The sequence below is a fragment of the Phacochoerus africanus genome, chromosome X (assembly GCF_016906955.1).
Source record: "Phacochoerus africanus isolate WHEZ1 chromosome X, ROS_Pafr_v1, whole genome shotgun sequence".
NCBI classification, from domain to species: domain Eukaryota; kingdom Metazoa; phylum Chordata; class Mammalia; order Artiodactyla; family Suidae; genus Phacochoerus; species Phacochoerus africanus.
The window spans coordinates 13,740,142-13,766,790 of record NC_062560.1 but is presented as its reverse complement, the minus strand read 5'-3'; the positions used below and the strand labels follow the sequence as shown (position 1 = coordinate 13,766,790).

Below are 26,649 nucleotides of genomic sequence, written 5' to 3'. Positions count from 1 at the left end.
GTGCGAGCTCCGTCTGCCATTCGTTTTCACAACATTCCCCGGAGGCCCCGCCTCCTCGGCCTCCCTCCGCAACCGTGCTCTGGGCTGTAGGGCAGGCTCCGCCTCCTCCGCGCGGGACGCAGCCTCGGGCCTGGGCCTCCCAGGATGCAGCGCGCGGGCGGGAGGTTTGGAGCTTCCTCACTTGGTGCTTGTTTGCGGCGTCGGGGACGCGGCGGCTGCGGGACGCGCGACCTCCAGCTCAGAGGTAGACTCGGCGGTGTGTGCCCTGACCTGACCTTCCACGAGGGGGTGGCGGGGCTGGGTTTGCTCTCCTAGTCCCTTCGTTACGGAAGAGCGGGAAGGAAGTGGGCGTCCCGGGGCCTGTGCTCGTCATTCTCTGGAAGGATAACTAGATACCAAGTGCTTGCTCTATTGGACTTTTTCGCTTGAAAGTTTCTTCACCTCTGCAGCGTCTTTCCCACTTGGAGTGTGAGATATTTAACAAAGGATGTGTCTTCGAAATCTTTAAGACAGATATATAAAGGTAAAAGTTAGAAAGCGTCTGTCAGTTTATGTATGTAGTTCTCAACCAGGGCGATTTTGTCTCCCAGGGAACTTTTGGCAGCATCTGGAGACCTTTTTGGTTGTCGCAGCTGAAAACTACAAAGAAATTATAAGAAGAAAAGAACAATCCCCGTATTCCCACCATCCATAGTCAGCCACGATGGACACTTTTGCTTTGCCCCAAACGTTTTTTATATTTTACTTTTTATGGGGAGAAAAGCCACTTTGTTTAAAAAGTATTTGAGCACATCCCTGAAATAGTATTTCAGATATAGCTACAGTCTTTATCTGGCTCCACTGCCTGCCCAACGGTGATATTCTCTTCTCCACACTAATCAGAGCTTGTTTGTATTGGTTTAAGAACCTCTAAATTGAATCTTAGTTTTACTTGTTTTCAGGTCATTTCTTTCTGAGAAAAGAAAGTTACCACTTATTTCATAGGCTTAAAGGTTTATCTTATGAACATATGCCAAGAACTTTAAAAATGTATCCTCAATATAAAATAAAACATGTGAATTCAATAAGCCTTGAGATTACAAAAAGCTTGAGGTAAAAATTTATAAATTAATATATTAATTGCTTCTAATTTTTAACTCCAAAGATGGCCCATTTAAAATAACTTGCATTGGGAGTTCCCATCGTGGCGCAGTGGTTAACGAATCCGACTAGGAACCATGAGGTTGTGGGTTCGATCCCTGCCCTTGCTCAGTGGGTTAACGATCCGGCACACGGCTCGGATCCCGAGTTGCTGTGGCTCCAGCGTAGGCTGGCAGCTACAACTCCGATTGACCCCTAGCCTGGGAACCTCCATATGCCGCAGGAGCGGCCCAAAGAAATAGCAAAAAGACAAAAAAAACAAAAACAAAAACAAAACAAACAAACAAACAAAAAAAAACAAACTTGCATTGGAGTTCCTGTTCTGGCTCAGCGGTTAATGGACCAGACTAGTATCCATGAGGACATGAGTTTGATCCCTGGCCTCGCTCAGTGGTTTAAGGATCTGGTGTTGCCGTGAGCTGAGGTGTAGGTCAGAGACGCGGCTCCCTCGGATCTCGCGTTGCTGTGGCTGTGGTGTAGACCTACAGCTCCCATTTGATCCCTAGCCTGGAAACTTCCATGTGCCTCAGGTGTGGCCCTAAAAAGACAGAAAACAAAACAAACAAAAAACCTTACATTGAAAATGTGCATGTTTTACAATACTGTTTCAAAATTTGAAAAATGACCTTTCATGTAACAGCTATGTATGTCTTTTAGTCTATTTGAGTCTATGTCCATGAGAATGTTGTTTGCATAGAGCTCATGCTAAAAGCATGTTGGGTCAAGATTATACTAGGACTTTGAATGCCATGCCAAGCTTTATAGCAATGGTTTGCAACCTTTTATCTCTACATTATTGGTCATCCATCATGTGTATATTCAATATACATTGTTTAGTGTCTGTCTTTCCAGGTTCAGGGATCATAGATCTGTCGGGAGTTGATGGGGGGTAGGTAGGTACATGAAAAACTTTTGAATTAGGGAACAGAGATCAAGTTTGTGTTTTAGAACAGTAACTGAAGTAGCATAAATAAATTTGATATATTGGAGGAGAGAGACGAGAGTAGGGAGGACACGTTAAAAGGCTTTACTGCAACCCAGGTGAGTGATGAAAGCTTAAACCATTGTGGCAGTTGGAACAGAGAGTTGGAAGAAACAAGTTTCTAAGTTAAGGATCTTGGTGATAGCATTAACAGAACAGAATGTAAGGGGCCACATTTTCCAAACTCATAACTTTATCAAGGTACATACTCTAAAGTTTAGTGAAGGGGGCGATTCCACTAGCCGTTTAGCAATCAGATCCTCCTTACTCCTGTTACACTTGGGTATTGGCAAACCAGAGCATTGTGTTGCTTACACATTAGCTCTGACTTTTAATATTAAAATAACAAAATTCTTTTTTGGACAGAAGTTATTTTTGGTTCTTTTTAGTATTATTAAGAAATCTGGGAGTTCCTGTTGTGGCTCAGAAATAATGAACCCTACTAGTATCCATGAGGATGTGGGTTCGATCCCTGAACTTGCTCAGTGGGTTAAGGATCTGGCGGGGCTGTGGCTGTGGCCTAGGCTGGCAGCTGCAGTTCTAATTCAACTCCTAGCCTGGGAACTTCCATATGCTGCACAAGATGCCTTAAAAAGCAAAATAAAAAAAAAAAGAAATCTGAACCTTTTTAAGTGAGTAGCTAGTAAAAAATAAGGTTTTAGATCTTCACTTCAGAATATGTAATTTTATTGCTAAAAAATTAATATACCATTTAGTGCTAAAGGCAGCTTTCAGAAATCTTCTAAGAGGTCTGAGATGTCTGTGGTATATTTGAATAAATAATTATTCATTTTCATGTAATATAACCAATATGTTTATTTCCCTTAAAGTAAAAGGTAGTTTCATAAGTAAAAGCCACACCTTTGATTTCCCTATCTTCTTTACTGATGAACTGAAACTCCTTCATGATGCCTATTGGCTCAGATCTTTGCATGAATTGCCTAACAAACCAGTAAGCCAGTGGGCTTCTGCTAGCTTGTATCATGATACAGTATCTCCAGTTACTTCAGTAATACTTCTTGAAATTCTCAAAAACAATATTATCACTTTGATTTAAAAAAATGCTCTAGAGAAATGTATTTATCTGTTGCCGTGTAACACATTACTCCCAAATTTAGCAGTGGAAAACAACAAATGTTTATCATCTTAAAATTTTCTGAGATCCAGGAATTTGGGAGCAATTTAGCTAGGTGGTTCTAGCTCAGGAGGGCTTGACTGGAGCTGGAACATGTGGTCCCGAGAAGGCTCACTCACATGGCTCTTGGCAAAACGCCTCAGTCCCTTGAGGGCTGTTGGCAGGAAGCCATGGTTCCTTGCAGTGTGTACATCTCCCTGGGGCTGCCTGAGTGTCTTAATTATATGGCAGGTGGCTTTCCCCAGTGCAAGTGATCCAAGGAAGAGGTCACGGAGGAAGACAGCATGCTCCGTGACTCAGTCTTCGGCTGTATGCTGTTGGCTGGAAGTGAGTCATAATCACCAGGCCTCACTCAAGGAGGGGAGAATTAAGTGTCACGTCTGGATGGAAGGACTTTCAAAGAAATCAGCGAGCATATTTTAAAACCACAAGTGATGTACTTGGAAGTTAAAGAAGGTGCAGCATCTCCAGTTTGAATATAGATGCTGACTAATCTAGTCTGCTTTTAAGTAGAATTGCCTCTAAATCATTTCAATAAAATGTAGGCTACATTAAGTTTAATTTATAAATTATGGTTCAGTGATACTTTTTTCTAATTGAACTATTAGTAGATTTTTCTAATAAAAGAGCAAATCCTAAGCCTTTGGAGTTTGTTTCCATTCAAAAGAGGAAAACAATATTACTCGTATGATCTAAATTTCATTTATTTCTGCAATAGTTGATTTTCCTGTTGTAAATGATGCACAAATAGGAGAAAAAAGAGGGTTATGAGTTAGAATTATTTATAGTGACAAGAGACCTTTCAGTATTCACAGACTGGTAAGTATGCAACTATTTTGATGATTCTAAAGTTAGGTACTCTGGACACCAAAGCTGGCGGTGATAGTGATGGTGATGATAGTTGCTGGCTTTTATTAGCACTTTCTGTGTTACGAGTTCTATTTCAAGTGGATTATATTAGCTAGTTCCAATACCTTGTAAGGTAGATACTTTATTGCACCCCATTACATAGATGCGGACGTAAGTTCAGTAGTTTGCCCTAAATCACACCTCTGGTCAGACGCAGGCCCAGCATTCAGAGGGTGCTCTCACGGTGCACAGTTCTTAGCATATGCTGAGCACTCCGTAACTGTTCCGCCTGTGACTCAGCGTATACAGCCACTGGACAAAGATCAACATCTTTTTCTTAAATGTTTTCTAACGTGTTCAAGAAGAAAGTGCTCCTTTGTTTTTTATACTAATTCTCTCAAGTTGCCTTTCTTGTAACCAGTGTTCAGAATAAGGGAACACGTGCCAGGCAGCTTAGTGGTTAAAAGTTTAGGAGTCAGAGGGCCCCCGTTTCCAAATCTAATGCCACTGCTGATTAGCTTTATAAAATTTTCTGACCTTTGTTAAAATATGGTTTTCTCATTTAAAAGATGGGATAATAAGAATACTTATTTTAAAAGAATAATTGTGAGCATTAAATGAAATAATGCATCTATTGTACTTGGCACATAATAAGCATGAATAAATGATAGCTATTAATTCTTATGTTCATTATAAGATTACCAAGTCTCTCTTTTTTTTTTCTACTTTGAATAAGGGTAGTGATTTTCTTAGGGTGTAAAACTGCATTGGTTTTGTAAAGTAAGATTTACGATTTATTTCTATTACTTCTATGGAAATTTTTTAAAGCCACGTTATAACATCTCCTGTTTTTGTTTCTGGGCTTTCATTCTGGCCATAGAATCTGTACAGATCCCTTTCTCAGGAAAGCAGAAACCCAAGCGCCCAGACTGTGAGAGCAGTCTGATTTGAATCTTTGACTGAATTGTCATTGTTTTTTTTTTTTTGTCTTTTTTTTTGCTATTTCTTTGGGCCGCTCTCGTGGCATATGGAGGTTCCCAGGCTAGGGGTCGAATCAGAGCTGTAGCCACTGGCCTATGCCAGGGCCGCAGCAACGAGGGATCCGAGCCGCATCTGCGACCTACACCACAGCTCACAGCAACGCCGGATCCTTAACCCACCGAGCAAGGGCAGGGACAGAACCCGCAACCTCATGGTTCCCAGTCGAATTCGTTAACCACTGCGCCACGACGGGAACTCCCTGAATTGTCATTGTAAAGGGGCTAAGGCCGAGAGGGAGAAACCACGTTTGAGACAACAGGTTAGAAAATGGTGAAGCCATATTAGATCCGTAGGTTTGTGACAGAAGTGGAACCCCTAAAGAAATTCCCTGAGCCGGAGTTTGCCCTGCGCTGGGCACAATGTGGCACAACAGGTTCAGCGGCTTTTAAGCGCTGGGATGCAGGTTTGCTCCCCGGCCAGTATGGTGGGTTAAGGATCCGGTGTTGCCACAGTTGCAGCTTAGGTCGTAACTGCGGCTTGTATCTGATCCCTGGCTTAGGAGCTCTGTATGCCATGGAGCAGCCAAAAAAGAAAAAACGAAAAAAAATTCCCTGAGCCAGGGTGAATGTCTACAGTCTCTTTTGATAGAGTACCCACAGTTTTTAATAGATGATGTTGGCACATTCAGTTGTTTTGTGTTGTGGTTATTTGCATTCTTTGCAAATTGTGTTTTTCAAGGGCTGTACAAAAATAGTATTTGGAATACAGTTTTTTGATAAGCGTGACATTGCTAAGATAGCATAAAAAGCTTAGAAATGTTACTAAAATTTATTGTGACCTGTGTGATAGTTCTCTAACAAAACTGTGTTTTTTTTTTTTTTTTTTTTTCAGCTCTGCCTACTCAATGGCAGTTGCTCTCATTTCATTTTTAGGTTTAAAAGCTTCAACTGGAATCGGTTTGCATTCGGAAATTGCACCAACACAAATCGGACTTGATATTGTGGATTGACTAGCAAATAAGCAATGTCATCTAATGAACAAGAAAGGCTCTTATGTTATAATGGGGAAGTCCTTGTTTTTCGTTTGTCCAAAGGGAATTTTGTAGATAAAGGGCCTGCAAAAATAACCATGATACATGTCAGAAGAATGACATTTGACAGAGGAACAGGAGTATTTGTTCAGGAGTCCACTGGATCCTTTAGCATAAAAGAAGAATACTCTCATTTAAAAATTACGTGTTGCAACTCTGTTTCAGATTTCAGAACTGGAATTAATCTGCCTTACATTATGATACAGTGCAATAAAGAGAATAACATTTTCAGATACTTTGTACTATTTCTTCACAGTACCAATAAATTTGAAAAGCGTTTGAGTTTTAGACTAGGCTATGAATTAAAAGATAGCATAAGGGTCCTTAATGGCCCTTTAGTTTTATGGAGACATGTCCAGACATTCTTCTATATCTCTTCCCAAACTGGCAGAGTTGTTACTGTGTCCTTTAACTTTTCCTCTATTGACTGGGTAGGGGAGATTGAAAATCTAGGTATAGTTTTATTAGGACTAAAGAGATATTTATCTGAGGAAGGATGCACCCCGAAGCCTTCGAAATCAGATTACGCAACTTGGAATACCCCATTTTGTGTATACTCCCTCGAAAGGGAAGAAGTCCTAAGTGACACGTACCTTATCCCTCCCGTGTACAGCAGCGTGGTAACTTGTGTGCATGTCTGCACAACTGAGATTGTCGACAACCAATTGAGAATGTCTCTGATTGCCCTTACTCAAAAGAATCAGCTGATTTCATTCCAAAATGGGACTCCTAAAAGTGTGTGCCAGCTTCCATTTGAAGATCCTTGTGCAGTTCATCTTATGGATTCAGGTGGAGGAAACCTCTATTTCATCGTATCCTTTAGGTCCAATGATGCTTGTGCTGTTAGGGCAAAGAACTTTCAGGTATGGTACTTAAAATCATTCACTTGGTGTAGTCTTAGACCTGCTAGGCAGCCCTGTGCTTCATGGAATTCACCATGGAGTCTTATTATCCAAGTCAAGTTTTAGTGCTGCATTTTAAAGAAAATCACATGTGTTAACATCATTCTTTTTAAAAAAATTATCTGAATACTGGGAGTTCCCATCGTGGCACAGCAGAAACAAATCCGACTAGGAACCTTGAGGTCGCAGGTTCCATCCCTGGCCTTGCTCAGTGGGTTAAGGATCTGGCATTGTCGTGAGCTGTGTTGAGGTTGCAGACGTGGCTTGTTTCCCGCGTTGCTGTGGCTGTGGTGTAGGCTGGCAGCTACATCTCCAATTGGACTCCTAGCCTGGGAATGTCCATATGCCGTGGGTGCGGCCCTGAAAAGACAAAAGACAAAAAAAAAAAAAGATTATCTGAGATTTTGCTTTGCCATTTTAAGTCATAAAACCGTTGAGTTTTTTGGAAATACATAAATATATAACTAATTATCTATTTGTCTTTTACCGTAGTTCTAATTTTCATTAATTTGATAATTGTTGGATGTGTATTTTTCCTTAGAATAAGATTATAAGCCTTTCTAGAAAACTCAGATCAGTTGTTCAACTTCTTAAAAGTTGGTAATTTTTTTTAAGCTTAAAATGAAATCTAGAGGAATTCCTTGAAATCTGTCATTGTCCCTTTAAAGACAGATAATTGTTTTCCAGAGAAAAGCAATGTGTTAATTTTTCTAAAACCTGTTGCTTGGGGCATTTCATTATGTTGCATTTTGAAACTGAGAGTTGTCCTTTGAGCAAGCATTCACATTTTATCTACATATAGTCCTATCTTTTAATGTCAGGTTTAGAAATTACTTTAAAATACTTAACTGGGGGGAGTTCCCATCGTGGTGCAGTGGTTAACGAATCCAACTAGGAACCATGAGGTTGCGGGTTCGGTCCCTGCCCTTGCTCAGTGGGTTAACGGTCCGGCGTTGCCGTGAGCTGTGGTGTAGGTTGCAGACGCGGCTCGGATCCCGAGCTGTGGCTCTGGTGTAGGCCAGTGGCTGCAGCTCCTATTGGACCTTTAGCCTGGGAACCTCCATATGCCATGGGAGCGCCCCAAAGAAATAGCAAAAAGACAAAAAAAAATAATAATAATAAAGTAAAATAAAATAAAATACTTAACTGGTATTGAACATTCAGTAACAGATGAAAAGATGCAGAAAATGAGAAGGATATCGGAGAATTGTAAGTGGGTATCTCCAATAATATTGCTTTGGCCTTGATGCTTTGTTAACACTGCATCCTCCTGGCTTAAGATGTTTATCAGCACGTTCAGTTACGTGATATAAAATGTTTATAATTCAAGATCTTCCAAACGTAGTGTTTTATTACATTATTCAACTTTTAAAGTTCTTTTGTTCCTTTGGGAAAAAAGCAGATACTGCCTTGATGTGTGTGCCCTGTCCATTTAATTAGAGGCTCAATTAAAATTTCTGTCACTATATTATCACCTTGATATGGAATATTGGTAAATGTTTTAGAAAGTTCGAAAGGCATACTTTGTTTATGTGTGTGTGTGTGTAAATATCAGGTTGAAATTGTGTTTTTCTCAGGCTTTGCCTTGTAAATTACCTTTGTGTTAATAGGGATTATAGGGATTATGTGACCTCAGTCAACTTGTGTAACACACAGAGGACTTAAATTCTCAAAGGAAAAGGAATTTGAAAACTATTCTATTTTATTTTGAAAGCAATTTTTTTTTGTCTTTTTTGCCATTTCTTGGGCCGCTCCCGCGGCATATGGGAGGTTCCCAGGCTAGTGGTCTAATTGGAGCTCGTCCAACAGAGAAACAGCTACCACTTGCTGCGCTTCTGACCGCCAACCACTGTGAAAGTCACTTTGCAATATCATTTTATTTAATTCTTCCCTGTTAGAGGCAGGATGATCCCAATTCCATGCAGGTGGAAAATGCGTTGACACCAAGTAAATACATTCCTTAAGGTAACACTAGTATGGTGCTCAGTTGGGACTGAAACCCAGGTTAAGTATGTTCTTCCCATTACTCTGACCCCCAAAATGGAAATGAAATACCTCAATAATTTGTATTGGTTCTGTTGAATTGAAATGATAATGTTTTAGATAGATTCAATAATGAGTTTCACCTTTTCCTTTTTACTGCTACTAGAGAATTTTCTTTTATTGACTGTCGGAAAATTTAAAATTATATATGTGCTTTGCACTTGTGGCTCACCTGTATTTCTTTTGGACAACACCATCCTAGAGCTAGAGATTGCAAGTGTGTGTGTGTGAATGCATGCATGCGTGCATAGGTCAGTGATGTGTGTGTGCCAGATGCATTTTTTTTTTTTTTACTTTTTTAGGGCCGAAGGTGCAGCATATGGAAATTCCCAGGCTAGGGGTCAAATTGCAGCTGCAGCTGCAGCTGCTGGCCTGCACCACAGCCACAGCAATGCCAGATCTTTAACCCACTGAGCGAGGCCAGGGATCAAACCCGCATCCTCATGGATACCAATTGGGTTCGTTACCACCGAGCCACAACAGGAACTCCCACATTCTTCTTTCAGTGTCTCTTGGCATGGCCCATTATACTCCGTGACACTTATAAGGGGGCAGCAGGAGGAAGGGAAGATAGGGGTTTACAAATAAGCATTCCCCCTGCATAAGCAAAAAAAAAAAAAAAGTCACAGCTTTGGAATTAGCCTTATAGAGGAAAGATTGATGTTTGGTTATATAGATTGAAGATTCTTACATGTGTTTGTGGGTTAATGTAAGCCACCCTCTGTCACCTAGAAGATGATGTATTAGTTGTGCTCTTGGGGCTCCGGGTGGGAGTTTCAGCTTTTCTGCCTGAAGAAGGGCTATCTGATCCTCATGGTGTTAGTTTTCCAGGGGACCATTCTGGAAGGTTTCAACTTGATGGAGGTTTAAGAAGTTGTCTTCTATTTTAAACTTGGGTCTCATATTCTGTTATAAACTTAGCAAATCATTCTATAAGGCTAGCATGATTCTAGGTATCCCCAGTATTAGAATTCCTCCTCTTCTGTGCCCCTGATAATGGCTGTGTTCTCTCCTACCAGAGTTTAAGCTATTAAAGGTTATTGTGCTTTGAGAGCTCTGAAAGTATTTTCTGGTACCTTCTAGTTACTAATGCAACTGAATTCCTCGTGTAATTGCTTTGATCATAAATCCATATATACTAAGTCTTGTGGGAGTGAGGGTCATCCTTAAATTACCTGTGTTAGAGAAAGAATCTTCACTAGAGTTTCAGTGATAAGTGTTATATTTTATAACAATATTTTAATACAGAGATCAGGAACATGACAGCCCCTGGAGAAATGTTGATAAAATGCTAAATTTAAGTACCTTGCTATTTATAAATTTATGAATCCTTACATTTTCTGGTCCCCCAATAACTTTAATTTATATAATGATTTTTATTTTTTTTCATTATGGCTGGTTTATAGGGTTCTGTCAGTTTTCTACTGTACAGCATGGTGACCAAGAAGAGGAGAGAAAAAAACCTAATGTCTTTGTCTTAAGTTAGTTTTTAGTGTTTACACTACCATTTTAATTACTTGTTTATACAATTGAAGATGACAGATTAGAACTATGTGTGACGAAAGGATTTAGCTTATTTCACATCTGATATTTTTCTTGCTCTATTCCTTCTTTACCACTCTCTTTCAGGTTGTCGATAAATGGGAGAAAATGAGCTCAGTACTGGTAGATGACTTTCTTGGAACTGGAACTGAACAAGTATTGCTACTTTTTAAAGACTCCTTGAGTTCAGATTGCCTGAGTTCATTTAAAATAACAAACCTTGACAACATAAACTATTCAGTAAGTTCTGTTTACTTTTTATACATTACTTTAAGAACATTTTAGAAAATTTGAGCACTTTAAAGCTTTTGACTTACTCTTTAAGTATTTTTGATTTTATACTTTTGGCCCCTCCTTTAAATGTTTTTATTTTATACTTAAAGTAGGCTTTTATAACTTTAAAAATACATACATTGAATCTTAAATAATACACTGACTCTCCTTTCAACAAGTAATACACTGACTCTCCTTACAAATTGACTGCTTTTGATATAAATTTGGAATATATCTGGTATTCACGCAGGTGACAGTAATACTGTAAATTAACTTTATGATTGCTTCTGAAAAGCACATTTTTATGTCAGTAAACATGATTATACTAGATTAAGGAATGAAATGAAAAACTATTAAAAGAAATAACAGTTCATAATATCTTAAGATTTTGAGCATGAGGGAAATAATACCTTGGAAGTTTCAGATCTATATAAAATATTTCTGAGCCTCAGTTTTTTAATTAGGAAAATGAGGATAATGTTTCCTTTTTTTAGTTAAGGGATTTTATAAAAACCTAGTAAACTGATACTTTTGAAGCAGTATACAAATGTTAGGTAGGTGGAAATAGTGGTGTGATAGTTTTTCCCCTAGTTTTGAGAAGATGATAGGGAAAATATGTATCTTTTATATAATAGCATGTATCATGGCACACTGCCTTTTGGATAAACTTTAATAGTATTTTGCTAATCTTAAGGATTTTCAATTTATTTCAAAATTTAATTTTTAGCATATTGTTTTGTTCATTAGAGCCAAGCAGTGGATTGCAGTCAAGATGACTTATTTGACAACGAACAAGATAACTGCTCTTTAATGATTCCACCTCTGGAAAGAAGATTGAAAGTTAGTGTCTATGTTTGCTTTTTGCTTTGCTTTTTTGGATTAGTGCTGTTCTAAATGAAGGAAAGAACATTGAAAGAGAGGTCCTTAAACTATAAGCAACTTAGATTGGTGGAAAAAAAATGGTACAGGTATCCCTGCTTTTCCATTGCTTTAGGTCACTTTGCTTTATGCCAAGTTGCTTTACACCACTTTGCTTTTACAAAAGACATACCTTAGCACCTGTTTTTGCTAACCAAAAGAAATCTGAAGAGGAGTTTCACTTCTGTGAGAAAGGGTGAAAAGGGAAAGTAGCGCTCAGCATTTGTTTTACAAAGAGCCATTACAGAGGCCTTGGGCATCCCAAGCCGCCAGAGGGTCCCAGCCAAGCTGCTTCCCAGCAGTTGCACTCAGCTTCTCAGCATTAAGCTGCTGGAGCTTTGACCTGTGTCTGTGAGCACCTGCACTTTATCTTGGTTTATTTTGTACATCTCTTAGCAAGATGAGTCCTAAGGTAATTGCTTCTTCACTTTACATCGTTTCATAATGGCTTACAAAAAGGCTTCATAGAAGTACTCTACTTTAAGATAGTGGGAAAACCTGTATTTCAAATGATCTATTTACCTCTTTGGTACCTTTGTAAGAACGATTATGACATTACTTATAAATGTATCATTTTTCTTTTTGTAGTAAGATTATGTCAATTTAATAAGCCTTATAAGATAAAATATAAGAAGCTGACTTTTGAAAACATTCTTTCTAGCTTTTAGGATTGGTATACCATTACTCTTTAAAGAACAGCAAATATGATGAATCATGACATGTTCTAAATATGAACAGTTTACCTTCAAGTTTTCCATACAAAACTCTCTCAAACGGTTTGTTTTTTTCCCGAATGTGCAAAGGTAATGCATATTCCCTGTAAAATACTAAGACAGTGCCAATAAATATTAAAAAGAGACTTAACAATTACCTATTATTCCATTACTGCAATATAACCAATTGTAATACTTTGATTTGCATATTTTTTGTGTTTTTTGTTTGTCTTTTGTCTTTTTGGGGTCGTACCCTCAGCATATGGAGGTTCCCAGGCTACAGGTCCAATTGGAGCTACAGCTGCCAGCCTATGCCAGAGCCACAGCAATGCAGGATCCTAGCCGTGTCTGTGACCTACACCATAGCTCACAACAATGCCAGATCCTTAACTCACTGATCAAAGCCAGGGATTGAACCTGCAACCTCATGGTTCCTAATCGGATTTGTTTCTACTGCACCACGATGGGAACTCCCTGATTTCCATATTCTTGTAGATATTTTTAATGAATATGTGCAAATTTACGTGAAAATGTGTGATTATAAAGTACATGCTCTTATGTAACCTGCTGTTCTTCGTTCATTCGTAAAAATTTCCAAATATACAGAAAATTCAGAGAATAGTACAGTGGTTATCTCTAGTCCCATGTAGACTCAATTATTGTTTCCTTTAAAAAAAACTGTTGCATCTGTTGGAGCATGTGTGTGTGCATGTACTTGTATTTTTGCAAAACCATGTGAAAGTTACAAATATTATAATACTTCACTTCTATGCATTTTAGCAGGAATCTTCTAAAAAAATGACTTTCTCCCATGTTACTCATGTAACATGTAACAAAGGATTAATTTTTCTTCATATAAATATGCATTCTAGGAGTTCCCATTGTGGCTCAGTGGGTTAAGAACCAGACTGGTATCTCTGAGGATGAGGGTTCAATCCTTGGCCTTGCTCAGTAGGTTAAGGATCTAGCGTTGCTGTGAGCTGTGATGTAGGTTGCAGACGTGGCTTGGATCTGGCATTGCTTGTGACTGTGGTATAAGCTGGCAGCTGCAGCTCTGATTGGACCCCTAGCCTGGGAACCTCCATATGCCACAAGTGCAGCCCGAAAAAGCCAAAAAAAAAAAAGTATGCATTCTAAAACAGTACTATTGAGTATACAGTATTATATTACATACAGTATTATTGAGTATACAGTATTATTGAGTGACCCAACCTCCTCAAAAGGAAATTTGTTATAGCTTAAAATGTGAATCATACATGTCTTTTTACTATTGCAGTTTCACTTCTAGAAATCTGTTCTAAGGCTATACCTATACATATAAGCAAAGCTGATTTTTTATTTTTTTTGGCTGCCCCTGTGGCATACGATGTTCCTGGGCCAGGGATCAAACCCGTGCCACAGCAGTGACCCAAGCCAATGCAGTGACACCGCCAGATCCTCCCCTCACTGCTCCATGAGAGAACTCCAGGCAAAGCTGATTTTACAGGAACGTTTAAGTAGTATTTATAAACAAAATTCAGTTACAATCTAAATACCCATCATTAGGAGTATGGTAAATAAATTATGGTCCAATTGAACTGTGGAATACTAGGCATCTATGAAAAAGTAAGGTAACTCTTTATACTGATTTTTTTTTTTTTTTGCTTTTTTAGGGCCACACCTGCGGCATATGGAAGTTTCCAGGCTAGTGGTGGGATCAGAACTGCAGCTGCTGGCCTACACCACAGCCATAGCAACACGGGATCTGAGCCGCATCTGTGACCTACACTGCAGCTATGGCAATGCCAGATCCTTAACCCACTAAGTGAGTTCAGGGATTGAACCTGCATCCTCGTGGATACTAGTTGGGTTCATTACTACTGAGACACAACAGGAACTCCTATACTGATTTTTTAAATGATATCAAAATAGTTTAATTTATGAAAGCATGACTTGTAGAAATTCCACTTCTGGTAATATGTCACTTAATTTATTTGGATCAACTCCCCTGATAAAAGTAAAGTGATAGGAGTTCCTGTCCTGGTGCAGTGGTTAACAAATCCGACTAGGAATCATGAGGTTGTGGGTTCGATCCCTGGCCTTGCTCAGTGGGTTAAGGATCTGGCATTGCCATGAGCTATGGTGTGGGTCGCAGATGTGGCTTGGATCCCGAGTTGCTGTGGCTCTGGCGTAGGCTGGTGGCTACAGCTCCGATTCAACCCCTAGCCTGGGAACCTCCATATGCCGCAGGAGCAGCCCTAGAAAAGGCAAAAAAAAGACAAAAAACAAACAAACAAAATTAAAGTGATGATTGAAACATGTTTTTAAAATTTTCTTAAAAGCTTCAAAAAGCTGAAAATATAAAAATAAACCAGCAGGCCGAACTCTAAAGGCTAGAACACAGAGATACAAGCAAAACACTGATATTCCTGTTGCCCTGGATGCAGTTGTATTAACCAACAAAGAAAGTGCCCTAGGCACCTGATAGAAACAACATCAAATCCTTTCTCGGAACACACATTTATCCTAGGCATCTTCTCAATCTCACAAGTAATTTTTTAAAGAGAATGAGCCGCCCACAGAATAACCAAGCACATAAAAAATAAAAAATCATGAATAATTATTTACAGAAAATAACAAAATGCCATTTCTATAAAGTAAAAATATGTTGAAGTTAAAAAAAAAAAACTCAACAGATTTCTTTTTTAATGGGTCGCAGGTGTGGTATATGAAAGTGCCAGGCCAGGGTTCGAATCGAAGTTCCAGATGCTAGCCTATGCCACAGCCTCAGCCACTCCAGATCCAAACCACATCTGTGACCTACACCATAGCTCACGGCAGCACCAGATTCTTAACCCACTGGGTGGGGCCAGAGATCAAGCCTGCATCCTCATGGATACTAGTCAGGTTCATTTCTGATGAACCACAATAGGAACTCCTCAACAGATGAATTTAACAGTTGACTCAAAGAGATGCAGATAAGCCTACCAGACTGTTAGAAGTATTATCCAGAAGGTAACACAGACACAAGGAAGATAGGAAAAATAGAAGGAAGGCGGGGACATACAGATGAGGAGATATAGTTGAGTGTCTGTCTTGTTTCAAGTATCCATGTGTTACCCCTAGCACTCAACATGGCTAGAAACATTTCTAAGCATTGGAAGGCCTTCTAGATGAACACATCTACTCTTTGCCCCATTTTGCATATGAGGAAATGCCTTGAGGTCCAGAAACAGTAGGTGGCTTGCAGAGCTAGAAGCAGAGTTCAGCTCACTATTCTTCCCCCTGTGAAGTTTATTTCCCAACTGCTCGTTGGAGGGGACACGGAGAGACCAGGACCTTGGAGAAACTTGTGCATCTGTACAGGAATGTTCACAGCAGCGTGGTTCGTATGCTCCACAACTGGGCATAGCCCAGGTGTCCACCAGCAGGAGAATGGAAAGGGGAACTGGTGTAGAGATGCGACGGAAACCAGAGCATAGCAAAAGGTGTGAGCTACAGCTACTAGCCACGGATGGGTGACCCGAACCCAGAACCCATCACATACAGAACGCTTCCACTTAGAAAAGACTCAGAAGCAAAACACAGACAGCTAAAAATACTCTCGAGGAGTTCATATCATGATGGTAAAGTGATGAAGACGAGCATGGAAGTTACCTTGAAGGGCCAGGGAAGTGCTGGCCCCAGTGGAGAGAGGTTCACGATTGGGGGAGGGCCCATGGGGTGCCCCCAAAGAGCTGCTTTTTTTGACCTGGGTGTGATTACATGGGCGTGGACTTCATTGTTAGTCTGTGAACTGTCTGTCTCGTGTACTCTTCTGCACATATGAAAGAGATCACAATGAGAACAAGAAAGCGAGGTTCGGTGCCTCACAGCGCATTTTGTTCCTGCATTTGGTTCCGGGTGGGTTTTCTTTGTCTATGGGGAGGAGAAGGAAAGCATTCCCTAACATATACCTGGAAGAGTTCTGGAAAGGTAAACAATCTGTCAGCTGTGCGAATGGGATTGAGGGTCTGGGAAGGGAAGGTGAGGTATCTTTATGTTGTTTAAAGTTTTTACCATGGGCTTATTTTTAAAGTTTTGTCACAACTGGAAGCCACCTAGAATGTTTTAAGTAGTCCAGCGACTCACCATTTATTCCCGCAGTGGGGGTCGTGTTGAAGAGAGTAGGGGAGAGGGCACACTGCTAGTTTCTGAGGGTGCCCTCACTGTCAGTGTGCCCCCGTGGCCCTTTCTTCCACTCCCTGCCCCTCCAGCAGCTTCAGACGTGGCTCTCCACCTTGGGCTGGTTCATCTCCCTTCCCCTTGGTCATGAATTCCTCAGCCCGGGAGTGATGAAGTGCGAGTGATACGGAGCCCAAAGAACTAGGTCAAATAGTAGCTAGACACTTTATGTATTTTGTGCAGTGAGGTAAGATACAATTCAGTCTTCACTCTCCAACTTGTATTCATTGATAAAAGGAGGCAGAATTTATCTGCCTTCAAATGTAATTTAAAAGAAAGGCAGAGAGTTCCCTGGTGGCCTAGAGGGTTAGGAACTCAGCGATGTCACTGCTGTGGTGTGGTTTCAGTCCCTGGCCCAGGAACTTCCACATGCAGTGGCCAACAATAAGTAAATAAATACGTAAATAAAAGGCAAATGCAGGATGCATCTTGTTTTAAATCTAGAAAAGCGTATTCAAAGCTAGATTAGTACCTACAACAGTCTCAGATATCCATCTGAAATGAAGCAATGCCTAACACTTCAGTGGCAAAATACACTTCAGCAATGTTTCTTCCTTACTACTGCAATCTATTTATCCAGTATAATAAAAGGGATGGTTTGCCTTCTGCCAGGTTCAGAGCCAGTTTTTTTCTTCTGGTAGTTAAGAGTCGACCCCAGTAGTGGATTTAATAGTACAAAAATAAACTTGTAACAGTTTGGGATCCTTTATGTATTGTCTTCAAGATTTTGCTATAAAGGTTATATGAACAGGATTTCAAGCTGAATCAAATCAAAAGTGAGCATGTCTCTTCATAATGACATTTTTTGAAACAAATTATTTTTTTTTTAGTCCCCCCCTTTTTTTTGGGGGGGGGCTTTGCTTGAACCATGTGAAATTTCCTGGGCCAGGGGTTGAACCCATGTCACAGCAGCAACCTGAGTCTCTGGAGTGATAACACCAGATCTTTAACCCACTGTACCACAAATGAACTCCTGAAACAAATTATTTCATCAAGAAAAACAGTTTTCTTGTTGGGGGAGGAGCGTTGTTAGGCCTTGATTTTTATTCGTATCGATTGGACTTATTACTTAATAGTGAAACCTGTAAATACATTTGCATTCTCTCAATGCATAAACTAATGCAATTATTTGCTGTGTTATTTTCCTTTCTAATTAGAGATTTGAAATTTATAGATAGAATGGTTTTGCTCTGAGAAGTATTCTTTGCTTTTCTGTAGGAAATGAATTAATAAGCAAATGTGGGGAAATACTGAATTAGTAACACATCGGGTTTCATTTGAAATTATGTCTCTAACAATGATTTTTCTTTGTACTTTACAGGTTGGTTTCGTTTCTATTCAGGAATTACAGCAAAATCTCTTGCTTAAGGAAAAAATTCTATCAAAATCTTACAAAGCTTTTACAAACCTTTTTCAAGGGAAAGATGATAGTACACCAAGTGCAAAGGAGGTAAAGTTAATCATGTGACCATTTTATCATTTTATGAAAATCTATAAGCTATCGAAGAATTATTTAAATGGGAATATTGGAATATATTAGAAAGTGCTGCTCAGTGAATCAAGAAACAAAGTGGCAGGATATAATGGTAGGCTTTTATGTCATTGAAAACTATTTGGTTAAAAAGCCAATATTTTTACCAGTTTGCAAATTATTATTCTTCTGTGGGATATTAAAATAGTCATCAGGAACCTTGGGGAACAAGTCCTTTTGTTTGAAAAAGACTTAACTATTAACCTTTTTTGTTTGTATAGTTTGAATAGAAATGACTCCTAAATGAATTAGTTAACCCTTGGATAACAGGGAAGTTGGGGCGCTGACGCCCACTGTAGATGAAAGTCCATGAATAATGTCACACTTGGCTGTCTGAATCCCCAGTTCCCCACACACAGATTCCACCAACTGCGGATGTGTTTGTACTGTCGTGTTTACTGTTGGAAACACTCCCCGTATAGGTGGACCTGCGCAGTTCAAACCAGCTCAAGGGGCAAGTGCCTGTGTTTTCTGACTTCTTCAACAGAGTATACAGAGTATTATTATAACAGTGACATAATTTCATCAATAATACAATCATTGTTCTTTTGGTCTGTTGCATGGTTCATTTCTAGGTTTATACTGTCGCTCAGTTCCTTTTTTTAGGCTTTATATCTGTTTTTTATAAATTTACTCATGTTTTGTTTGTGGTTGACATCGTAAGAACCTCTTTAGATACCTTGTAGTTACTTATACCAGTAGTGTAGAAAGTTAACAAAAACTGCTTTGACTTCATAAAAAAAATAGTGTTTATGCACATTCATTCCATACAGAGAAAGACAGCATAGCAGAATTACAGATAAATCAGTGAAAGCTGGACCTAGAGAAACTTGATGTTGTATTTAATTCCCTCAAGTCACTTCAGTGCCTTGCTCTGACTTCCTTTAAGATTTGCCATTCTTGTCATGGTCTTTGTCCTGTATCTGTATTTCAGTCTTAGCAGTATCAGCTCTGCCTCTTGTTAACTGTGTGCCCTGAGGGAAGGTACTGAACCTCCTTGTGCCTCAGGTTTTCTTTATCTGGAAACATAGATAATAATAATACCACCACCCTTGGGAACAAGAGTTGTTGTGATAGGTCAACAAATTGATACATGAATACATATAGAACAGTGCCTGACATACTGTAAGCATTCAGTAAGTGTTGTATATTATCATTACTCCTCCTATTTGCATTTGAATTATAAATCCATATATGTGTGGAAATGGGTGAGTATGGCCTGAACTTTAAGAAGAAAATTTTAGTAGTGATCTATCACCTGTCCAAATATAGTTTAATCAATGTTATTCATAACAAAAGTTTACAGTTACAGATTTGGTGTCAGTCTCTGTTAAAACAAAGATTGGATTGTTTTCAGCATGCCTTGGGCAGATATTAACAGGTTTTCTTTCTTTCTTTCTTTCTTTCTTTCTGTCTTTCTGTCTTTCTGTCTTTCTGTCTTTCTGTCTTTCTGTCTCTTTCTTTGTCTCTGTCTCTCTTTGTGTCTCTGTCTCTATTTCTTTCTGTCTCTGTCTCTCTCTCTCTTTCTTTTGTCATACCTATGGCATATGGAAGTTCCCAGGCTAGGGGTCGAATCAGACCTGCAGCTGCCAGCTTACGCCACAGCCACAGCAATGCCAGATCCAAGCCACATCTGCAACCTATACCATAGCTTGTGACAACATCAGATCCTTAACCCATTGAATGAGACCAGGGATCCAACCTGCATCCTCATGGATACTAGTTAGGTTCTTAACCCATTGAGCCACAGTGGAAACTCCCAGATTATTTTTCAAAATGGACTCCAGGTTTGCCTCTCTGCTGGCTCTGTGTAGAGTACCCAGAGCCTTGTTTATATTCTGGCCATGCTTCTTGATCTGAGTAGATAGTAAATTATATGTTTTATAAATTTTATTTTAGTGAATTATATCTAATGTATAATATGTCATTATGATAATTTATTCTAAAATATATAAGGAATAAGGCCTAGCCAAAAGCTTATTTACATTTTTTTTTTTTTAGTTTTGCTACATTTGGTAGTTTTTTTTTATAATCAGTTATTTAAACCTATTTTTCTATAAGGACTGTCTTGTCACTCTTTGTGGTAAAGAAGAAAATCCTGTCTGTACCTTTGATGAAAAGTTGTCAGAAAATTTTCAAGATTCAAAACAGTTAGTAGAGAAGATATGGTATCGTGTAATAGAAGATAGCTTGGTTGTTGGCGTGAAAACCACATCTTCTTGGAAGGTGTAAGTAAATTCTAACATGATAACATCCCGATGCTCTAAAACAGCACTGTCCACCACAAATAGAATGCATGCCACATGAGTCATCCTAAATCTTCTAGTAGCCATATATAAATAGAAACAAGTGAAATTATTTTTTAATACTATCACATCAAAGACATTATTATTGCTGATGGATAAGCAATATTCTGTATTAAGATGCAGATTTTATTCAAGTTATTTAGAAGAGTATAAAATGCGGTTTTTACTTTAGAGGTATTTCATTGTAAATATTACCAAACTCAACTCTGTTTAACAAACGAGTGGTTTTTTTCTTGTTGAAGAAGGGAGGAAAATCTACCTCCAAATAAAATACAGGCATTATCCCACCTGCCCTTTCCCTTAAAAATTTTACTTTCCTAAAGTCCAGCATGTTTACGCTGGTTCTGTTTTCCTGTCTCAAGCGAAGTGCCATTACATGATCTTTAAAAAGGTGTTTGGCTTTTATACTTAATTTTCTGATGCATTTTACATTTGAAATTGTTTCTTAGGAAAGGAGAGAATAAAAAGTTGTTGTTTGCATGACTTTTAATTATCTGTTTGACTGTTGAGAATGAGCTTTTAGACTAAACTGAGGCCTATGGTTTTTACAGGTCCCCGAGTCACATGACTTTGTCACTGTCAATGCATGGAGCCTGCAACTCCAGCTTTCCAGGTATTAAGTGTCAAAATAGGGTGCTCCAGTTGAATAGGAATTCTTCCCCACCACCATGCCTAGTGCCGTATGAAGTACGATCAGGGGTAAAAAGAATCAAGTTGAGTGTTGATAGTGAGCAAGAGGAAGAGAAGAAGGAAAGCCTTGTTTGTGAGCAGCCCTCTGAGAAAGACTGCGTACAGATGATTACTGCTGTGACATCTCTTTCGCCGCTTTTAGCATTCAGTAATTTTTGTTGCATTGTGCTGCTACAAATTAGAGAGAGAGAGAATGCGAACTATTCCAAAGTTCATTATGTTCACTGTGGCAGAATTTTTTTAAGTCTAGAAGATCTTTCAAGTGGGAAATACCTGCTGACATTTCCAAAGAAGAAACCTTTAGGTAATTTTTATGGGTAACTTTTAAATCATATACCTAATGGAATCAGAAAATTTTAAGCACTTTCTTTATGTGATAATGGACAGAGTTTAATCACAGTGATTTGTGACATGTTTTTGCCGTAGAACACATGGAAGATCTCTTTGCACTTCTTGCTGTGTTGCACAGAGCTTGTTTTCAGATTACATCACGCAGCTATGCTCTGACTTCAGTGAAGTCATGGCTCCTAGAGCACATGGAATGTGAAGTAATCAAGGAATTTCCACAAGTTTGCTTTTGCAAAAGGCCAGGAAATTTCTATGGAACATTCTTCAGCTGGAAAGAAAGAACACCATTTGAAGGGATTTTAATAGTCTATTTCAGGTAATGCACATCACGTTGGAATTGGTTCAGGAAGTTTGTGTGTGCGTGCGCGCGCATGCATGTGTGCGTGTTCGTGTGTGTGTGTGTGTGTACACGTGTGTGTGTACGTGGACATGTGCCTACTGGGATCACCACGTTAGTGTTCCATGCCATTGTGGGACATGTCCAGGTGATTACCTGGTATATTGTGAATAAAGGGGTGATCTCATTTAGAAAATAAAGCTATTTTAATTTTTGTTATTGGTTTTTGGTAGGGTTTGCTTAGGACCTAATAATTATTTTAAGATTTCCCTTTACTGCTTCCCCACAATGAAATTTTAAAAGTAGAATTTTGATCTTATTAGAGAAAATGTAATCAGGAAGCAAACCTTATTAAGTGACTTGGATGTATAGTTATTTTGTCTATTACCACGGGGGGTTGATTCAGGACCCTGGTGGACACCAAAGTCCACAGATGATCAAGGCCCTTATATAAAACAGACTGTACTGTTACAGTCCACCCTCCACATCCATGAGTTGCGCATCCATGCGTCCGATGAACCGCAGGGCCAAATGTATTTCATTGCTACAGTCTGAATTATATCCATGACCACATGCATGCATTGTTGCTTCTATTCATCACTAGAGGGTTTATAAATGAATATTAATTGATTACTACAGTATGTTGTACTTGACCGTTTTGAGCTGTCCTGAGTTTTGTAATACTGTTTTTAATTTTCTTAATTCCAGGAATCAGACAGTTTTGTTCCAGTGCCTTCATAATCTCAGCAGAGTTCTCCCTGTAAACAGTTTCTTCAAAAATCTAAAATTAGGAAGCGAAGATATCCTAATTGATCATTTGACGTTAGCTTTGGAGAAGGAATTGGTTACCCTTGGTTCTCTTTCTTCTGCCTCAGCTAAGGTTGAAAGCAACTTGGTACAGAGCTCTGAAGCAAGCGAAGGAAAGAGTAGTAATGTGGCTGCTTCATCAGACAGAGAGGAACGCATCCATCTCTACAGAGAAGAACTTCAGAGAGAAAAGCAGCAAACATTGGGGACGAACCTAAATGTGAGTGGTGCCCTTTACAGAGAAATGACTTTGAAATTAGCTGAGGTTCAGCTGAAATCAGACCTTGCTGCCCAGAAACTGACTGATTTATAATTACCGTCTCAATTTGGTTATATTTTAGAATAATTTTTCCCTTCCAGAATGTTTTGGTTCTACTCGTTTTCATTTTCCTTGATAGGCCTGCTCTGCAAAAATAAAGATTGAGTTTTATGTAGGATCCTTGGTTTCGAAGATGCACAGAAGAGCTTGCTTTAGAGCAGCATTTCTCAACTGGGCTCATTTTGCCCGTGGGGTGTTTGACTATGTCTGGGGATGGTTTTTGGTTGTCAGAAGCAGTGGCAGGAGCGTGAGGGGCAGGGGGAGAGGGGTGCTGTTTGAATCTAGTGGGTTGAGCTGCTGTTAAACTTCCTCCTCAGCACAGAACAGCTCCACAACAAAGACTGTCCCAGCCCTAATGTGAGTAGTGCTGAGGTGGAGAAATCCTGCCTTAGAGTTACCACTTAGTGAGGACCCAAGCGATTATTTTATTCTAAATCTTTAAAAAACTTACATAGTCCTTAGTCATACTCTGCTTAGTAAAAACCTAGCATATAGACATCAGTTTCAAACAGATAAACATGATTGTCAAAGTTCCTGTAAACGTCGAGCCCCTGTAGAAATTTAAATGGAAGAGTGTCTAGGTGAGAACATTAAAATGAACACGTTGGAAACCCTTATTAAGTTAAATTTTGTTAGAAAACGTCTCTGAAATTGTGTCAGTCTGTAGGCATGTGAAAATTTTTAGGGCTTTTCTTTGAAAAACATCTCTCTTTCAAAAGGCTAAGCATACCTCACAGGTCACTATTTTTAAAAAATTGAAAATGCCTTAAAGCCATCTGTAATTCCAATTCTAGGCAAAGGTAAAATATAAAATTCTAAGATAAAGAATATAGCACGCCTTGGGGACTGAGAAATTTAAAAAATAAGTGAAAATTCACTTCAGTTAAGTGATTTTTAAGGGTTGCAATGAGGCATTTCAAAGGCATAAAAATTCAACTTTCTTTTCAGAACAATAAGAATTCTGGAGTAATAAGAGAATGTCAGGAGAAAGGCAAAGACACAAAAGAGTATGGGCCAAAAAGAATGTTTCTGATCCTTTTTGCTATAAAGTCCTTAAGTGAGATAGAGGTTTCTGTCTCCGTGAAAGAAATCAAGATGATTATAGAAAGTGGCCTTTCATGCTTGCTGTAATGAAATGCTAATTTCCCTCACACCTCAGAAGCCCTTGTCCCTAACGATCTGGTGATGCAGGTGGGTTTTTGCCTTGTGGTTGTTGTGGTTATTTCGTTTTGTGGTTTGTCTTGTCTTGGTTTTTATGACTGTCTATATAATAGGCTATCTCTTTTTTTAGAGATCCATTGCAAATTGAGGTAGAACTCTTTATCTCCATTTCTATGAAATGTCAATGGAAAATATTTCAGGCTTTCTGGAAATGGAAATGCGATAATTTGGGAATTAATTGTGGAAATCTTGAAGCATTGTGTATCAGTTGATACAGTGAAACTGGCCCGTGACATGTTCTGAAAGAGAAACTAGGTAGAAAATAGAAGAACTAAATTGTAAAATGGAGGCTGTCAGAAAACTAAACCAAAGTTTAGTTTTATCTGTAGGAAGGTTGGGATAGTTTTAAAAAAAAAAAAGGAAAGAAAATAGCATATTGCTTATTTTTATTTATAAAAGCAACCAAAAGGTATTAATCTATATGTACCTGATAACCTCTTCACAAGTGAACTTTGTACTCCAGTATAATTTTTATACTTACTACAGACTAGAAAAGCCAAAGTTTGAGGAAATGATGCTCTTGCTTTGCTGTCATGATTCAGTTGTGTTTGTCTCTGTAATCATACCCCTTTGACCACTTCATCAAGAATCTGAGGCTCCCCTCAAGATTTTGTCCTCCCAAAAGGGAACCTTCTACACTGTTTTGGGGAGTATAAATTGGTGCAGCCACTGTGTAAAAACAGTATGGAGGTTCCTGCAAAAACTAAAAATGCAGTTGCCCTGTGATCCAGCAATCCAACTCTTGAGCATCTATGCAGATGAAACTCTAATTCGAAAAGATACATTCACCCATGTTATCAGCAGCACTATTTACAATAGCCAAGACATGGAAACAACCCCAGTGTCTACCTACAGATGAATGGATAAAGAAGATGTGGTACATGCACAATGGAATATTACTCAGCCATAAAAAAGAATAATACCATTTGTAGCAACATGGATGGACTTAGAGGTTATTATACTAAGTGAAGTAAGTTAGACAAAGACAAGTACCGTATGACGTCACTTGTATGTGGAATCTAAAATATGATGCAAATGAACTTATTTACAAAATGGAAACAGACTCACAGACTTTGAAAACAAACTTATGGTGACCAAAAAGGAAGCGAGGGGAAGGATCACTTAGGAGTTTGGGATTAGCAGATACAAACTACTACATATTAAATAAACAACAAGGTTCTACTGTAGCACAAGGAACTATATTCAATATCTTGTAATATCCTGTAATGGAATAAAATATGAAAAAGAATAGATATATATGTATAACTGAATCACTGTGCTGTATACCAGAAGCTAACACAACACTGTAAATTAACTATACTTCACTTAAAAACAAAACCCAAAAAACCTGCCATCTCAAATCCATGCTGCTTAAGTGGAAATAAGTTTTGTTTTGGAACAGAATCCTCCAGTCTCCAGACACAAGGTTTTGTGTTGGCCTCCTGATCCCTTAACTAAGGAATGTGTGCCTGCCAGCTTTGGTAGGGTATTACTCAGTTTGGTGACAGGTTGAGGGAAGGGAGAGGAGATGTAAGATTTAGTGACAATCAACTATATACCAAACAGTAAGCTTGAAATCACACACACACACACACACACATACATGCACGCACAAACATATTAATATCCTTATCTATATGTATATATGGTTTAATCCTTCTTGGCAGCTCATTAGTGTTGTTCCCAGTATGAAGAAAAAAAAAGATTAAACCCAATTAAGGGGTTGCATGCAAGCAGCCTCATCCTGTGTTCCTGTTACACATTTTTTCAAAATCAGCAGACCCTTTAAGAATTCTAATCAGGAGTTCCCGTCGTGGCGCAGTGGTTAACGAATCCGACTAGGAACCATGAGGTTGCGGGTTCGGTCCCTGCCCTTGCTCAGTGGGTTAACGATCCGGCGTTGCCGTGAGCTGTGGTGTAGGTTGCAGACACGGCTCGGATCCCGAGTTGCTGTGGCTCTGGCGTATGCCGGTGGCTACAGCTCCGATTCGACCCCTAGCCTGGGAACCTCCATATGCCGCGGGAGCGGCCCAAGAAATAGCAACAGCAACAACAACAACAATAACAACAACAACAACAACAACAAAAGAATTCTAATCATATAAAAGTGAATCTTTTATTGTCCTGATAACACCACGTGGAATGACCAGTCAGGTTTTTCCCAGTCTCAGAAAGGAAAAGATCTAATTAACTTACTTTCTTGCTGGCTCTTCCCAATAAAATCAAAACTTTGTTTCGTTTCTTTTTTTTCCTCCCTAAACTTAGCTACTACCAGACATTGAGAGGTATCTTTTCTCTTGTTTTTAAATTGTGAAAACA

At 39.0% G+C, this 26,649-nt stretch overlaps 1 protein-coding gene across 3 annotated transcripts; it reads left to right on the top strand.

Moving 5' to 3' along the window:
* The first annotated feature begins 119 nt into the window (after positions 1-119).
* FANCB (FA complementation group B) lies at positions 120-24,689 on the top strand. Of its 3 annotated transcripts, none has more exons than XM_047765592.1 (9): positions 120-244; positions 5,979-7,040; positions 10,752-10,904; positions 11,685-11,777; positions 18,093-18,221; positions 20,364-20,530; positions 21,160-21,602; positions 21,725-21,962; positions 22,692-24,689. In XM_047765592.1, the coding sequence occupies exons 2-9, from the start codon at positions 6,111-6,113 to the stop codon at positions 23,101-23,103; spliced, it is 2,565 nt and encodes an 854-aa protein (XP_047621548.1). In that variant the 5' UTR covers positions 120-244; positions 5,979-6,110; the 3' UTR covers positions 23,104-24,689. The 3 variants fall into 3 exon arrangements, with proteins under 3 accessions (XP_047621548.1, XP_047621547.1, XP_047621549.1); XM_047765591.1 differs by having other exon boundaries at positions 120-523; XM_047765593.1 differs by having other exon boundaries at positions 120-523; positions 22,859-22,965.
* The last annotated feature ends 1,960 nt before the right edge of the window (positions 24,690-26,649 follow it).

What these genes read in the sequence shown, in the direction of transcription:
- FANCB (XM_047765592.1), top strand. Translation starts at nt 6,111, where the DNA reads ATGTCATCTAATGAACAAGAAAGGCTCTTATGTTATAATGGGGAAGTC. An exon ending in TTAGGGCAAAGAACTTTCAG is followed by an intron (nt 7,041 to 10,751) that starts GTATGGTACTTA and finishes ACTCTCTTTCAG; the next exon opens with GTTGTCGATAAATGGGAGAA. An exon ending in GTACACCAAGTGCAAAGGAG is followed by an intron (nt 18,222 to 20,363) that starts GTAAAGTTAATC and finishes TTTTTCTATAAG; the next exon opens with GACTGTCTTGTCACTCTTTG.